The following is a 16,883-nucleotide window of genomic DNA, read 5'->3' on the forward strand; positions in this document are numbered from 1 at the left end:
GTTGTTGTTTGTTTGTTTTTTGAGATGGAGTTTCACTCTTTTGCCCAGTCTGGAGTGAAGTGGTGTGATCTCGGTTCATTGCAATCTCCGCCCCCTGGTTCAAGCAATTCATCTGCCTCAGCATCCCGAGTAACTGGGATTATAGGCACCTGCCACCACACCTGGCTAATTTGTGTATTTTTAGTAGAGACAGGGTTTCGCCATGTTGGCCAAGCTAGTTTTGAACTCCTGACCTCAGGTGATCCACCTGCCTCTGCCTCCCAAAGTGCTGGAATTATGGGTGTGAGCCACCGCACCCGGCCTGATGCACATCTTTTCCATCTCCTTTTTCATATGTTCATATAAGCACAAAAAACTTTACATTTCTATTTTTTATTTTTTGGTGTATTTTTTTTTTACACGGCTGGGATCTTACTGTATATATTGATCTACAACTAGCTTTTTTCACAACTATATGTTTTGAAGAGTTTTTCATGTCATTTAACAAAGGTCTGTCATTATTTTTATTCCTGTACATTATTTCATAGTATGGAGATGCCAAAATTTATTTAATGACTTCCCTACTGATGGACATGCAGGTTGTTTCTACTGATCTTTCTTTTTTCTCTTCTCTTCTCTTCTCTTCCCTTCTCTTCTCTTTTCTTTCGATGTCTTGCTCTGTCACCCAGGCTGGAATGTGGTTGTGCGATCTCAGCTCACTGCAACCTCTGCCTCTCCGGTTCAAGCAATTCTCTGGCCTCAGCCTCCCAAGTAGCTGGGACTACAGGCACGCGCCACCACAGCCAGCTAATTTTTTGTATTTTTAGTAAAGACAGAGTTTCATCAAGTTGGCCAGGATGGTCTCCATCTCTTGACCTCATGATCTGCCTGCCTCCGCTTCCCAAAGTGCTGGGATTATAGGCGTGAGCCACCACACCTGGCCTCTTTTTCCCTTTCTCTGTGATGGGCTGCATATCTTTCTCACTGTACATCCACCTTTTTACTTTCTCTTCACTTATTTGATCTCCCCTGGGGTTCAAGAATGGGGGACAAGGGACATGCAGACTGGATTCTGCTACAGGCAGAGGTCCTTGAAAGACAGAAGGGGCTGCTGTGGCAGATTCGCGATTCCTTCAGCCCACCTTCTCCTAACTAGCTCTTGGAGGATGTGATGCAACTCAGGAATGCCATGGTCCTTGCCTTCAGAGACCTCATGTCTAGCACAGGGACAGACGTGTGAGTAACCTATGGGAGGCAGGCTAACATCAGGTGAGGGGTAGCCTTCCAAGTCCAACTGACAGCTTGGGTTTTCATCCCACCCCACCACTTAACAGATGTTTGACATTGGGCAAGTTATTTCACTTCCCAATATCTCAGTTCCCACACATCTAAACTGAGTCTCTTTTTTTATTAAAAGGTTGCTCTGATAAATAAATAAGATGCTTAGCACAGTGCCTGGCACACAGTAATCTATGAACATTGAACTGTTGGGAAACTAGCCAGGCTGTGGTCCTACCAATCACACAGGAACCCATGGGCTCTGGGCCTGCGGGATTTGAAGAAGTCTTCATGAATGAAAGGCGGAGACCTGAAGAATGGGCAGTACCTCCTGGTGGAGCTGGAGGAAGGTATTCTGAGGCATGGAAAGGTAAATGTAAACGCACAGTAGAAATCGGAGGCATATTTAGGGCATGGCAAATCACACCCTGTGGCTGGAATGTCACGTTCATTGGCGGGGGAGGAAAGGCCTTTCAGGGATGTATGCAGGCAGCCTTCTGGCAGAGGAAGGAGGTTCAAGTCTTCTCCATGGACCAGAGCTCCAAAGCTGAAGTCACAGGTCCACCATAGGACCACTGTTGAGGTTAGGCATGGCCGGAAAGGAGCTCCCTTCCCCACTATCCTCCTGCTTTCTTCAGCATGGGCCTCCTCCCAAGGCTTGGCCACTCCCAGCATCCAGCACCCCCACCTCTCAGCCGGGTTGGGAGGCAGGCGGAGGCTTTTCGCGGGGGCTGTGCCTGGTGGGCGGTTTTCCCAGAGCAGGGAGCACACAGGACTGAGTTGGCGCCTGCTTCCTCGGATGTAGACATTACTGGCTGGATGACCAGCCTAAGCCAGCTAGCTTGAGTCCAGGGCCTCCTCAGGCACTGTGTTTCTGCTCTGTGGGCTGCAGCCCCATAACCCAGTGGGGTGGCATGTCACAGAGGAAGGCCAGAGGGCCGCCAGCCATGCCAGGGGTGGGCCACAGCCAGACTCAGGCCAAAGCACGGTTGCTGCCAGGCGCTGACAGGAAGAGGAGCCGCCTCAGCAGGACAAGGCAGGACCCGTGGGAAGAAAGAAGCTGGAGCAATCAGAGATGGAGCAGAGCTACCCCTGGCCCTCGAGGGACCAGGGCTGGGGGCCTGGCTCTTGGCAGGGTAAGGAAATCCTGGACCTGCAGAGGGGTCCAGGGGAGGAAGGGGTTGGAGGGTGGGGAGATGCCACCTCCGATGGCAGAGCCTCACTCAGTATTACCGTTCCTGCCCAAGAGAGGGGACACTGGCCCCTTAGACTCCAAGGTGTCATGCTTTGGGTGGATGGTATAGATCAGAGCTCTCTGAGCTGCACTCACTCACTTCTCTTGAGGAAACTGAGGCCAGGAAGAGGGACGTGAATTTCCCAAGGTCACTGAGCAGCAGCCACTGTAGGACTGGGACTTCAGCCTTGTGCTTTGACCCCAGTTCTGTGTCTTTCCTCTTTCTCACAGCAGCCTCGTCGTCTCAGGACCTGGCTAGGTCAAGGGTCAGCCCTCCCAAACAGGGTGTGTCTCTGAACTGCCCCTGGCCCCAGCGCACCCTGATAAGCAGGATTCAGATTGGGCTTAGGACAAAGGCTCTGAGGAGGCATGAGTGGAGTAGTAGAGAGAACACAGGACTCTGGGTTCTGAGCCAAGCTCTGCCATCCTGCAGCCATCTGACCCCTGCCCAGGCCTTCCCTCAACTTCCTCAGCTGTGAAACAGGGCAGGGCTGAAGATGACAAAGGAGGGCAGAGGCCCTCTGGTGCCTGCTGTTAGACACCCTCCTACTCTGGCAGGAGACCTTTCACTCAAATGCTCTCAGAAGTCAGGGCAGTTGGGAGTCCAAGTCACACACACTCACTGGGGCCCTTTGTGCAGAGCGAGGCCTGTCCTGAGAACGCCGCGCGGGAGCGGAACCGGGTCAGGACGCTGCGCCAGGCCTTCTTGGCCTTGCAGGCTGCTCTGCCTGCCGTGCCGCCCGACACCAAGCTCTCCAAGTTGGACGTGCTGGTGCTCGCCGCCAGCTACATAGCCCACCTCACCCGCACGCTCGGCCACGAGTTGCCTGGCCCCGCCTGGCCACCCTTCCTGCGTGGACTCCGCTACTTGCACCCTCTCAAGGTAGGTCACAAGCCCTGGGACTTGAGAGGCAGATCTTAATGCCCAGGGCCTTGGAGAAAGGGATTGGAATGAGGGGGACTTTGGCCTTGGGCTCCCTGCCTTGCGCAGAACTGACATCGGGGCCAATTTCTTCTGCTGTCTCAGAGAGAGAGAGGAGCCAAGGCTGGCCCTTGGGGCTGCGCTGACCCTGGGTTTCTCATGGGGTGGTGGCTGGAAATGACTTCATGGGAATGTACCTCCTTGAAGAGGAGGGAAAGACTCTGGGGTTCTTAGAGTCATGGGGAAAAAAAGAGCAGGTTCCAAGTCTGGGTCCTAGGAAAGGAAATTGTACCAAGGAGAGTCCTAGATCCCCATGCAGCTTCACCCCATTGTGCCTGCCTTGGTGCTTTCTGGGCTTCTGTTGCAGGAGAGATCTGCCCTCCAGGAGAACAATGGTCTGAGGGACCATCATTCTAGAAGCAACCAAGCTGGGGGAGTTAGCAGGGAGCAGTACAGGGAAGGTGTGCACCGCTTGCCAGACTGCAACCTAGCTTTTCTCAACCTCAGTTTTATTACATGTAAAATAGAAGCTAACATGAGCCTTACTTCTCTTCCAAGGTACAAAATGGAAAGTCTAATGAACATTAATCATCTTTGCAATAACAGCTAACAGTTGAGTGCTAAAGATAGGCCAGGAGCTGGGTTAAGTACGTTAGTGTATTTTTGTCTTTTAATCCATGCAAAAGCCAAATGAGGATTACTTTACAGATGAGGAAACTGAGCTTAGGGAGGTTATGAGGCTGAATGCTGTTTGAACCCAGGGGTGTCTGACTTCAGACCCCATGCTCATAGCCACTAAACAGACTACAGGGACAGCGCCATAAGGAAGTGAAGAGTGCACTGTGTTAAAAAGGAAGGGTCATCTTTGCCCTCTGAGGATAACATTGCAGTGGTATCAACTTATTTATTTATTTATTTACTATTATTTTTTTGAGACAGAGTTTCACTCTGTTGCTAAGGCTGGAGTGCAGTGGTGCAATCTCGGCTTACTGCAACCTCAGCCTCCCGGTTCAAGTGATTCTCCTGCCTCAGCCTCCTGAGTAGGTGGGATTATAGGCATGCACCACCACACCCAGCTAATTTTTGTATTTTCAGTAGAGACAGCATTTCACCACGTTTCCTAGGTTGGTCTCAAACTCCCGACCTCAGGTGATCCACCCACTTCGGCCTCCCAAAGTGCTGGGATTACAAGTGTGAGCCACCGCACCCGGCTATTTATTTATTTACTTACTTATTTTTGGGACAGGGTCTCACTGTCACCCATGCTAGAGTGCAGTAGTGCAATCATAGCTTACTGTAACCTCAAACTCCTGGGCTCAAGGAATCCTCCCACCTCAGCTTCCCTAGTAGCTGGGACTACAAGCGCATGCCACCACACCTGGCCTTCTTTTTTTTTTTTTTTGTAGAGACGGTGTCTCACTTTGTTCCACAGGCTGGTCTCAAACTCTAAGCTCAAGTGATCCTCTCACCTCTCAACTTTATTTTTATGATACTTTTCACCATCTCTTTCCCCTAAATGTCATAGTTCTGAAATGTCTTGAAACTTGATTTTTTTTCTTCAATGCAAATATAGCTAAAATGTGCGAATTTGAGACTAAGTGGGGGAACTCTGAAATGTCAGTGGTGGTGCAGGGTCCTGGCGTGGTATAGTAGTTTCCTTAGCTGTAAAATAGTGACCAAGGCAAGGCCCTTGCTTGTAGTAGGTGATCAACAGCTAAGCTGAAGGATGAACCAAGGAGGGCCCGGTTAGGTCCAGCACTCCAGCACATCCACAGGGTGGAGCAGTTGGCCAGGAAGCAGCTCCCTCAGCCCCCAGGTGGAGAGGTTGTGAAGAGGAGGGTGACCTCAGGGCAGTCAACCTGGTGCATTCTGGGACTGCTCATGCTTCTGCTGGAAAGATGGGCAATCCTTGGAGGGCCCGGCTTGGAGTTTTTCCTGGCTCTGCTGCTCTGCCCATTGCCCAGCCTCTGGCTGTTGCCAGCTCTGCCCAGGCCACCTGATCTTCTGTTCACCTCCCTCCCAACAGAGGGCTGCTATTTTTGGGGCCCTCTCCCTCCTCAGATGGCTCCTCCTGTGTCTCTCATCCAGGCTCTGGGTGATCAGGAAAATGTGTGGGGCTGTACATGAAGATGACCCTGATCAGAGCGTGATGGCTGGGGAAGGTATCAGGGAGGGATGCTGGAGAAGGCTGGGTTTTGGGTGTCAAGGATCCTGGACTATGACGGGCTGCAAGAGCAGCATTTCTCACTTCTCAATCTGTGTCTTGCAGAAGTGGCCGATGCGATCTCGTCTCTATGCTGGAGGCCTGGGGTACTCTGATCTTGACTCCACCACAGCAAGCACCGCCAGCCAAAGAACAAGAGACGTAGAGGTGGGATCCCAAGTCCCTGGAGAGGCAGATGCTCTCTTTTCTGCCACGCCACTCTCACTAGCTCTTGGTGACAAATAATTATCACACTTGCCTTTTCTCCTAGACTGTGATTCATGCTTAGGGAGCTGGATTTTCTACCAGCCCCTACCAGTCTTCACTCTGATTCTCAGCCATCAGACTTGATTCAGACTCAGCTCCCAAGTTCCAGCATGCAGACCAAGAGAAGCAGTAGCACTTCTGTGACGAACAGTACCCAGAGGGGCATAGGATGGAGAGCCTCCTCCTTGGTCCCCAAGAGGGGACTTCCCCATGGCTCTTCTGTGACAGCTACTGGGAAGTGGGAGAGAAAGAGGTATAATTGGGCTCAAAGTTGAGCTAGGGAACCACCCTAACTTTCTTCCCCTAAGGTTTCTACAAACCCTCTGCAGATAACGAAGACAGGTGCAGAGGGAGGGGCCTGGGATGGCACCAGCCCCAGGTGCTGATGGGAAAGCCAGGTGACCAGATAGGCTCTTGGTAGCTGCAAGTGTAAACAGATCTGGGCTGGGTCACACAGCCAGAAGAAAACTGAAGAAGGGAATGTGCTTTCTAATTGCATCATGAGATGCTTACCTGATGTTAGAGAGATAGTGAGGAATTCAGGATTCCTGCCTCTGTAGTATCTGTAGTATGGGCCTCTCCAGAAGCTGCCCCTCACCACTACACTTTCTCTCTCTCTTGGCTCCTGCACTCTTCCACTCTTTTCTTCTTCTTTTTATGTAGAGATGGGGTCTTGATATGTTGCCTAGGCTGGCCTTGAACCCCTGGCCTCAAGTGATCCTCCCACCTCAGCCTCCTAAAGTGCTGGGATTGCAGGCATCATCTCTGGCCCTAAAGAAATAACTTGAGAACTAATCATAGAATCTACACACACTGAAAATAATTTTCCAGATCAGATATAGCCTCAAACCTGGCACCTGAAGTCCAGACAGGGAACAAATTACCTTTCGGTTAAATATCAGCCCTTCAGAGTGAGAGGGGATGGGCATGACCAACTAGAGTCCCAACAAGGTTATCCTTAGACACACACCATTGTTGTCATCATGAATGTAAGTGAGCTCTAGGCAGGCTGGGAATGGTTAGGGTCTGGGTTCTGGCATGACAGGACCCTGTACCTCCATAGGGCTGGCCAGGGCAGAACTGAAATAGGGCTGGAGGTGCAACTGAGCCAGTTGTGGTAGAGGTAGAAAAAGAGACACAGAACATCCCAGCCCCGAGCTGCCTGGGATGTGGGAGAACAGCTGGAATGTGGCCGGGAGCCATGGGGAGAATGCCTCGGCCAAGGCTGAACTCATAAATCTGCCTTGAACCAAGTCTCTGCAGAGGGACCCTGGAAAACTTGTGCAGAGCTGATGTGGGCAGCTGGACAGGGCCAGGCAGGGGCAGAGGCCAGGTGTGGGAGGGCATGAGCACAGTGTTCTTCACAAGACCATAAAAGTCCAGCTAGAATGTACTATTTTTAAAGCCAAACAGCAGTATCTTCCTGGTTGAGTTCACAGGGGTGGTAGGAAGAGAAGCAGATACATTTCCTCCTCAGTTGGTGGCACACTGTTGTCCTGGGGGTGGAGGGAAATTGGCTTGGGGTGTGTGTCGGGGTTCTTCAGATAGCATAGAACTTCCCCTGATGATAGAGTAGACTTTGGGTTGGAGCTTGCCCCACCCTGCCCTGCTCAGACTCAGGCCTTTGCTTAGTAACATTAGAGCCCTCTGGAGTGACTGCATGACCCTGGTGGAGACAAGGAGGGCACAGGAAGGATGACACAGGTGGAGGGCCGCAGGAGGCGGGTCCCATCACAACAAGTGTCTCAGGCTGTCTTGGGCCCTTTCCAGGCAAAGCTGTTCTCATTTGTGCCCAGGACAGTCGTGGGGGGCGGGGCAGAGGCCATCTCCTCCAGCCACGGAGACCCAGCCCCGTCAGGCCAGCAAGCAAAGAGGCCTGGAAGAGGGCAGGGTGAGCCAAGGGGATGGATGGGAATAACCAGAGGATGGACTGGGCCCTCCCTCCCTGACAAGCACAGTAATGCCCTTGAGACATGTCAGGACTTGGATTCGCCAATGAACCAGAACCAGGAGTAGCCCCTTTGTCTCTGCAGCGAGAAAGAAAAACACGGCCCAGTTTGGTGGCTCATGCCTGTAATCCCAGCACTTTGGGAGGCCGAGGCGGGCAGATCATGAGGTCAGGAGTTCGAGACCAGCCTTGCCAACATGATGAAAACCCTTCTCTACTAAAAATACAAAAATTTGCCAGATGTCATGGTGGGCACCTGTAATCCTAGCTACTTGGGAGGCTGAGGCAGGAGAATTGCTTGAACCCGGGAGGCAGATTGCAGTGAGCCAAGATCGCGCCACTGCACTCCAGCCTGGGCGAAGAGAAAGACTCCATCTAGGAAAAAAAAGAAAACAAAAAAAAGAAGTAAAAGAAAATATGGATGAAAACATTTGAGTATGGATGACAAATGACACTAGGGTGGCCTGGCTCAGGAGTTGGAGGCTCAGCTGCTCCACAGGGGACTGGCCTGGCCCACTTGGTCTTCCTGTACCACCTGCCCCATCCCCAGGACTTGGGACTGCGATGGAGGTAGAGGTGGGGAACAAGACTTCCCTGCTGGCTCCCTCCACAGAGCATGTGCTTTCTGAGGAACAGGATGGCAGGGTGGAGGCTTCGATGGGGCTGATGCCTGTAATCCCAGCACTTTGGGAGGCCAAGGGGGCAGATCATCTGAGGTCAGGAGTTCAAGACCAGCCTGACCAACGTGGTGAAACCCTCTCTCTACTAAAAATATGAAATTAGCTGGGCATGGTGGCACATACCTATAATCCCAGCTGCTCGGGAGGCTGAGGCAGGAGAATTGCTTGATCCCAGGAGGTAGAGGTTGCATTGAGCTGAGATCATGCCATTGCACTCCAGCCTGGGTGACAAGAGTGAAACTCCATCTAAAAAAAAAAAAGGGCCGGGCGCGGTGGCTGAAGCCTATAATCTCAGCACTTTGGGAGGCCGAGACGGGTGGATCACAAGGTCAGGAGATCGAGACCATCCTGGCTAACACGGTGAAACCCCATCTCTACTAAAAAATACAAGAAAAAAAACTAGCCGGGCGAGGTGGCGGGCACCTGTAGTCCCAGCTACTCGGGAGGCTGAGGCAGGAGAATGGCGTAAACCCCGGAGGCGGAGCTTGCAGTGAGCTGAGATCTGGCCACTGCACCCCAGCCTGGGCGACAGAGCAAGACTCCGTCTCCAAAAAAAAAAAAAAAGATGGGGCTGTGGGAGAAGCAGACCTGGCCTGGTGATTTCTAAGTAATACAGTGGACACTGGATTTTACCAAATTGGGAACTGGAGAAGTAGAGGATCTAGCCTTCTCTGAGACTCTTTTTCTCTTCCTCTGGGAGGAGCCTGGCTAGGGTGAGTCAGGTGGCACTGTCCTCTCCCTTTTTTGGCATGAGCTCTAAACCCAGGGCCCCTAAACGCTTATTCTATTCTAGATCAAGGTAGGCAAACTATGGCCAGTAGGCCAAACCCAGCCCCCCGTGTATTTTTGTAAATAAAGTTTTATTGGAACACATCCACACCCAAGTGTTTACATGTTATTTATGGCTGCCTTTCTGATAGCATTGCAGAGTCAAATAGCTGCACTAGAGACTGAAAAGCCTAAAATATTTACTTTCTGGCCCTTAATAGAAGTTTGCTAACTCCTGCTCCAGCTCAGAGGTATTCAAAGTATGGTCTAGGAACCCTGGGAGTCTCTGAGGCCCTTAAGGTGCTGTAAGTGGCCAAAACTACTTTGATAGTTTTATAATTTTAGGCCGCACACAGTGGCTCGCACCTGTAATCCAGCACTTTGGAAGGCGGAGGCGAGTGGATCTCTTGAACCCAGGAGTTCAAAACCAGCCTGGGCAATGTGGCAAAACCCTGTCTCTACTAAAAATAGAAAAATTGGCCGGATGTGGCAGCTGTAATCCCAGCTACTGGGAGGCTGAGGCATGAGAATCGCTTGAACCCAGGAGGCAGAGGTTGCAGTGAGCCAAGATCACACCACTGCACTCTAGCCTGGGCGACAGAGCGAGACTCCGTCTCAAAAAAACAAAACAAGGTGGGCATGGTGGCTCACGCCTGTAATCCCAACACTTTGGGAGGCTGAGGAGGGCAGATCGCTTGAGGTCAGGAGTTTGAGCCCAGCCTGGGCAATAGGTGAAACCCCGTCTCTACCAAAAATACAGAACAATTAGCTGGACATGGTGGTGGGCATCTGTAGTTCCAGCTACTCAGGAGGCTGAGGCAGGAGAATCGCTTGAACCCCAGAGGCAAAAGTTGCGGTGAGCCGAGATCGTACCACTGCACTCCAGCCTAGGTGAAAGAGAAAGACTCCATGTTCTTACCACTTCTCACCACAGCACTCCAGCTTGGGCAACAGGAGTGAGACCCTCTCTCAAACAAACAAACAAAAAATAAGTTACTTATATTTTTTACTCTCACTCTCTCAAGAGTGTAGTGGAATTTTCCAGGAGCCACATGACATGTGATATTGCAACAAATGGAGTGAAGAAGCAGATAAGAGACTCCAGCTGTCTATTACAACAGACATTAAAGATATTTTCGAAAACTGAAAAGCACTACCATTCTCACTAAATATTTTCTTCTTATATGGAAAACAATAATATTGCATAAAAATTTTATATATGTTCACATAAAATGGATTCATCAGTGTTATTTTTAAATAAATATTTTTAAAATTCTCTATTGTAATTTATAATGTGATGGTTATGGATAGATATAACTCACATAAGCAAAAGCTCTTCAGGGCCCTACTTTTTTTAAGAATGTAAAGGGGTTCTGAGAACAAAAATTATGAGAACATCAACTCTAGAATAGCTTGTCGATGGTCGAGGAAAGCCCGTGGCCTGCCCGCCGGCTCACCCCTGTACTGAGACAGCTCTACTTGGTCCAGAGACAGAGGACTTGGGTTGAGGGGGAGTGCCTGGCACAGTGAGGACAGAGGCGGAGTCCTGAGTCACTATCACAGGGAGGTCTCCTGGAGGACACAGGGTGGGCTGCTCCCCTGATGGGGCGTGCCAGCCAGAGTTATGGCCTCCTTGTCTCTGCTGTACTCCAGCACACCATTCCTCAGCTTCTCAGGAAACAGGCCGGTGTCCACAAGGTGGTCCTGCAAACACAGAGCTGGTGAAGGTGAACGACAGGTGGTGATAGGATTCATGCAGAAAAGGTCCCCGCTAGAAGGGAGCCCAGCAAGGCTGGGTGCAGGAGGGAGAGCACAGCCTAGTGGGGAGCACAGGGTGGGCTGGGGAGGGGAGTTGACCAGCCCAGGCCGGGGCTGAGCTCCTCTGAGCCCTGAGATCCTTCTGCCCCTCAAGCCAGTGCAGCCCTGTGGGTAGAACCTGAGACAGCCGTGTGGGACACATGCTTAGCTGATCCTGAGAGAGAGAAAGAGGCACTAGGGGCAGGGGGAGCGAAAAGGGGTGGAAGGGAACCTGAAGAGTCGGTGGCATCTGCGGAGAAAGGCAGGGAGGCGTCACTTGGACAGCAGGTACTACCTGGCCGTAGCTCCTGCCGTGGAGCCTCTTCTGACAGGACAAGGGAAGGAGGAACAGGAGCTTCGGCAACACTGGGTTCCCAGTGTTCGGCAACACTGGGAATGTGAGGCAACACCAGCCTCGCATTCCCCCTGAAGGCAGAGGTGCTTCTGAGTCTCTGCGTGGAACCATCCACAGCAGTGAGCCCCATGTCCTCCCTTGGGCCCCAGAAGCCCCAGCCCCCGACCCCCTCCTAAATCCCAGCAGAAAAGCCTGACAGCTACTGACACCCAAGAACTGAGGGCAGGAGCCTTTCTCCCCAGGCGACAGAGTCCCTTAAAGCCCTCTTTCAGCCCCTTGGTAGTCCTCTGCACTGCAATCCCACACCCTCACCCACACCCTCACCCACACCCTCATCGGTGAGCTGATTCCAGGTCCGCCGACCCCCACAAGGCTGCCCATCAGCTGCAGCTCCACAGGCCCTGGCTGGCAAGTGGCCTCCAAAAAACCTCCACCTTCCCAGCTTTGTGGATGGGCAGCCCCAGGGTGAGGATCTGTGGCCTCTTGGTAGACTCTAGGTTTCCTACTTTCCCTACTTCCCCCAACTCTGTGCTCCAGGCTGCCTTGGGAATGTGGTAGGCGCCTCCCCTCTCCCGGGTCCTACCTCCCACACTTTGCCACGGGAGAGAAAGTTTGATCCCCAACACAGCAAGAGAGTCAGCTGCTGAGCAGCGGAACAGAGGGCAAGGACCCACTCCAGGGTTCTGAGTAACCCCAGGAGATACTCAAAAGAGGTAGGAGCTGAGCTCTGGTGAGACGATGGGGAGAGAAGAAGGAACTAAGAGCCTCTGCCATTAAATATGTCAGAAGTTACGTAGGGCCAAAGACAATTGCTTTTTCTTTAAACTTGGAAAAGTTACCAAAAAGTACGATCCAGTAATCAGAACAGAAACAACCCTCCACATTGATGATGGTGAAAGCAGAAAAGCAAGTTGAGTATATCGAGTCAGCCTAAATCACTTGACAGTTGTATCATGCTTTAGTGCCTCAGCAGCTCTGGGTCCAGGGCCAGTTGGATGAAAATGGATTGTATTAGTCTGTACTTATGCTGCTAATAAAGACATACCCGAGACTGGGTAATTTAGTAAGGAAAGAGGTTTAATTGACTCACAGTTCCACAGGGCTGGGAGGCCTCGGGAAACTTACAATAATGTCGGAAGGGGAAGCAAACACGTCCTTCTGCACAAGGTGGCAGCAAGGAGAAGTACAGAGCAAAAGCGGGAAAGCCCCTTATAAAACCATCAGATCTCATGAGAACTCACTCACTATCACAAGAACAGCCTGAGGGTAAACACTCCCATGATTAAATTACCTCCTGCCGGGTCCCTCCCACGACACGTGGGGATTATGAGAACTACAATCGAGGATGATATTTGGGTGGGGACAGAGCCAAACCATGTCACAGATTCTGTGTCACATATCAGCTAACTGCATAATGGCTGACTGGGCCCCTGGAGCTCTGGGGTCCTTGAGAAGGAACAGGTGCATTCTTTTTTTTTTTTTTTTTTGAGATGGAGTCTTTTGTCACCCAGGCTGGAATGCAGTGGCATGACCCTGGCTCACTGCAACCTCCATCTCCTGGGTTCATGCAATTCTCCTGCCTCAGCTTCCCGAGTAGCTGGGATTACAGGCATGTGCCAGTATGCCTGGCTAATTTTTGTATTTTCAGTAGAGACAGTTTCACCATATCGGTCAGGCTGGTCTTGAACTCCTGACCTCAAGTGATCCAACCACCTTAGCCTCCCAAAGTGCTGGGATTACAGGTGTGAGCCACCATGCCCAGTCTTTTTTTTTTTTTCTGAGACGGAGTTACTCTCTTGTCACCCAGGCTGGACTACAATGGTGCAATCTTGGCTCACTGCAACCTCTGCCTCCCAGGTTCAAGCAATTCTCCTGCCTCAACCTCCTGAGTAGCTGGGATTACAGGTGCCCAGCACCATGCCTGGCTAATTTTTTTTTTTTTTTTTTTTGAGGCGGAGTTTTGCTCTTGTTGCCCAGGCATGATCTCAGCTCACCACAACCTCTGCCTCACAGGTTCAAGCGATTCTCCTACCTCAGCCTCCCGAGTAGCTGGGACTACAGGGATGTGACACCATGCCTGGCTAATTTTTTTGTATTTTTAGTAGAGACAGGGTTTCACCATGTTGTCCAGGCTGGTTTCGAGCTGCTAACTTCAGGTGACCCACCTGCCTCAGCCTCCCAAAGTGCTGGGATTACAGGCATAAGCCACTACACCCGGCCCTTTGTTTTTTGTTTTTGTTTTGTTTTGTTTTGTTTTTGAGATGGGAGTCTCACTATGTTTCCCAGGCTAGCTTCAAACTCCTAGGCTCCAGCAATTCTCCTGCCTTCCAAAAGCAGAGTAGCTGAGACTATAGGCCTGTGCCACCATGCTTGGCTTTGTTGAAATATCCTCTTTGGCTTCTTTACCAGAACCTTTTCTGCTTAAATTTACATCCCAAGCCAAGGAGATCATCTAGTCTGAAAGAACTCATAGCTCTTCCTAAATTGCAAAATCGTGAAAAAAAAAAAAGTCTTAATAGAAGAGTATTGGTAGGATTGCTCAGTTCTCTCAAAGCCTTTATTTTTCCCAATTTGACATGGTCCTGGGCAATGGTCGCATTACCTAATGCAATAACTGCCATTCTCTCTGCAGAGCTTTCATTCAATTTGTGCTCAGTTATGGCAACCATGAAATCTATAGGTGTTTCCCCAGAGACAGTCTAAGCAGACATGAAGAAACAGTGCAGGAAAGAGAACACTCAGGGTTTGTAAAGCATACTTGACCAACTGCTGGAGTAAAAATGACTTTTGCACAAATGACATTTGGTTTTTGTATGATTTTTAATTTTTTTATTTTTGTGTTTTGAGACAGGGTCTCCCTTTGTTGCCCAGGCTGGAGTGGAGTAGCATTATCTCAGCCCACTGCAGCCTTGACCTCCCAGGCTCAAGTGATACTCCCACCTCCTCAGCCTCCTGAGTAGCTGGGACTACAGGTGTGTGCCACCACTCCTGGCTAATTTAAAAAAAATTTTTTTTGTAGAAACGGGGTCTAACTATGTTACCTAGGCTGGTCTCAAACTCTAAGACTCAAGTGATCCTCCCTCCTCAGCTTCCCAAAGTGCTGAGATTACAGGCGTGAGCCACCACTCCTGGCCTACAAATGACATATTTTTTGGAAATATTGAGGAAAAAATTGAGGCAAAATTAATACAAGTAGAGAGTTTATTTGGGCCAAGTTTGAGGACTGCAACCTGGGACATTGGATTCAAATTGCCCTGAATACACACTCCCGGGTTGCCTTCCTCAAACTTGGCCCTACAAAACTCTCTACTTATGTAATTTTGCCTCAGTTTTTTCCTTTGGATCAACATAACTGACACAGTAGGATTTGGAGTGACTCAGCCCTGACCACCTGGTGTTTCTCTCTGGAAGTGGTGCTCAGTACCTGCACAAATCCACTGTGGTCTCTGTCTTCAGAAGTCCCATCTGGCATTGCAAGTGAGTTCTGAATCTGGACCTCCCTTTCTTTGGTTAAGTCCAGATTTTAATTTGGGCTGTTTCTCTTTTGACTCTCTCAGAATGAAAGTCTCTGTCTCCGACTTTCCGATTGAAGACAGGGGATCAAGATTTTGTTTTCTGCCAACACATAGAACTGTGGTTTGCTTTCATTTTCAGCTGAGGTCTTGTTGCATTGTGACCTTTCATTTTGGAAATTGGACGTGTTTCACCTATGGCCAACTTCTTTTTTTTTTTTTTTTTTTTTGAGACGGAGTCTCGCTCTGTCGCCCGGGCTGGAGTGCAGTGGCCGGATCTCAGCTCACTGCAAGCTCCGCCTCCCGGGTTCCCGCCATTCTCCTGCCTCAGCCTCCCGAGTAGCTGGGACTACAGGCGCCCGCCACCTCGCCCGGCTAATTTTTTTTTATTTTTTAGTAGAGACGGGGTTTCACCGTGTTAGCCAGGATGGTCTCGATCTCCTGACCTCGTGATCCGCCCGTCTCGGCCTCCCAAAGTGCTGGGATTACAGGCTTGAGCCACCGCGCCCGGCCGACCAACTTCTTTTGAAGCTATTTTTCCTAATTAACGAGAGTGAATGGATTCTTCACTCTAAAGATGAAAGGTTCTTGTTCCCTCTGAACTGTGAGAGTGCTCTAAATAATTAGAGACATGGTGAAGGTGTTGGACTCTTGTCCATGATATCTAGTGGCCTTACAGGGTTTCCTCTCTCAGAGGAACATCTGCAATCTCTTGCTCTGCCAGCAAATGCACATGAAGCCTGGTCACCTAGCACTAGTGAGCCCTCTGTGACCCTCCAGGGACTCCAAGTTTCTAAGACACATAAAGAGTGGACCCAACTCATTGGTGACATATTGAGGAGCTACACTCACAAGCAGCATGTTTTGAACCACAACATTCCCCAGAGCTTAGTCCTGAGTGATTCAGCCCTCTAAATTATGAGTGTTAAAGCAAACTAAATATGGCCTGAGAAGGACTCCATACTTCTACATTTGAGTCCTTGCGGACGAACTGTAACCTAGCTTAATAGGCAGACAAGGCTGGTTTGCAGTGGCTCACACCTGTAACCCCAGCACTTTGGGAGGCCAAGGCCAGTGAATCATTTGAGGTCAGGAGTTTGAGACCAGCTCGGCCAATATGGTGAGACCCCATCTCTACTAAAAGTACAAAAATTAGCTAGGCGTGGTGGCACACACCTGTAATCCCAGCTACTCGGGAGGCTGAGGCAGAAGAATCGCTTGAGCCTGGGAGGCGGAGGTTGTGGTGAGCCGAGATCGTGTCACTGCACTCCAGTCTAGGCAACAGAGTGAGACTCTGTCTCAAAAAAAAAAAAAAAAAAAAAAAAAAAAATGCAGACAAGATTGAAAATCTAACTTAGGAGTATGTGCCTGTAACAATAACTGAGTCTTGGCCAATCCCAGCAGCCATACTTCAACCACTCATAGACTGCTAAGTGTTCAAACTGTGTTCAAATAAGGTAAACACCAACCTGCAACCGATCCAGCTGTTTCTGTACCTCACTGCGATTTCTGTATGTCACTTCCCTTTTTTTGTCTATAAATTTGTTCTGACCATGAGGCATCCCTGGAGTCTCTCTGAATCTGCTGTGATTCTGGGGGCTGCCTGATTCACAAACCGTTCCTTGCTCAATTAAACTCCTTAAAATTTAATTCGGCTGAAGTTTTTCTTTTAACGTGGGGTAACAAATCATCCAACTCCAAAGACTCTCTAAGGAGGCAGCCTTTCTTGGAGACACCAACTGGGTTTATGTACAACACCTAATGGGGTGTCCTCTTGTAAATATCTAGGAAAATGGACCCACATAACCCAGGGATAGTCATAAGCAACAGTGGTCAAAATGGGGGTCCTTTGAAATGCCTAAAATAATTCATTTGCATGCACTATTGGAAAAAGCTGGTTTTAAAACCATGCAAATTAAATGACAGACCTACTTTCTCTT

At 50.1% G+C, this 16,883-nt stretch overlaps 1 protein-coding gene across 2 annotated transcripts; it reads left to right on the forward strand.

The window, feature by feature from the left end:
* The first annotated feature begins 846 nt into the window (after nucleotides 1-846).
* On the forward strand, nucleotides 847-15,150 carry TCF23 (transcription factor 23). 2 transcript variants are annotated; one of them, XM_009183846.4, is made up of 4 exons: nucleotides 847-2,393; nucleotides 3,132-3,374; nucleotides 5,683-5,784; nucleotides 14,989-15,150. In XM_009183846.4, the coding sequence occupies exons 1-4, from the start codon at nucleotides 2,172-2,174 to the stop codon at nucleotides 15,019-15,021; spliced, it is 600 nt and encodes a 199-aa protein (XP_009182110.2). In that variant the 5' UTR covers nucleotides 847-2,171; the 3' UTR covers nucleotides 15,022-15,150. The 2 variants fall into 2 exon arrangements, with proteins under 2 accessions (XP_009182110.2, XP_003908449.2); XM_003908400.5 differs by lacking the exon at nucleotides 14,989-15,150 and having other exon boundaries at nucleotides 5,683-8,014.
* The last annotated feature ends 1,733 nt before the right edge of the window (nucleotides 15,151-16,883 follow it).

The sequence above is a fragment of the Papio anubis genome, chromosome 14 (assembly GCF_008728515.1).
Source record: "Papio anubis isolate 15944 chromosome 14, Panubis1.0, whole genome shotgun sequence".
Lineage (NCBI taxonomy): Eukaryota > Metazoa > Chordata > Mammalia > Primates > Cercopithecidae > Papio > Papio anubis.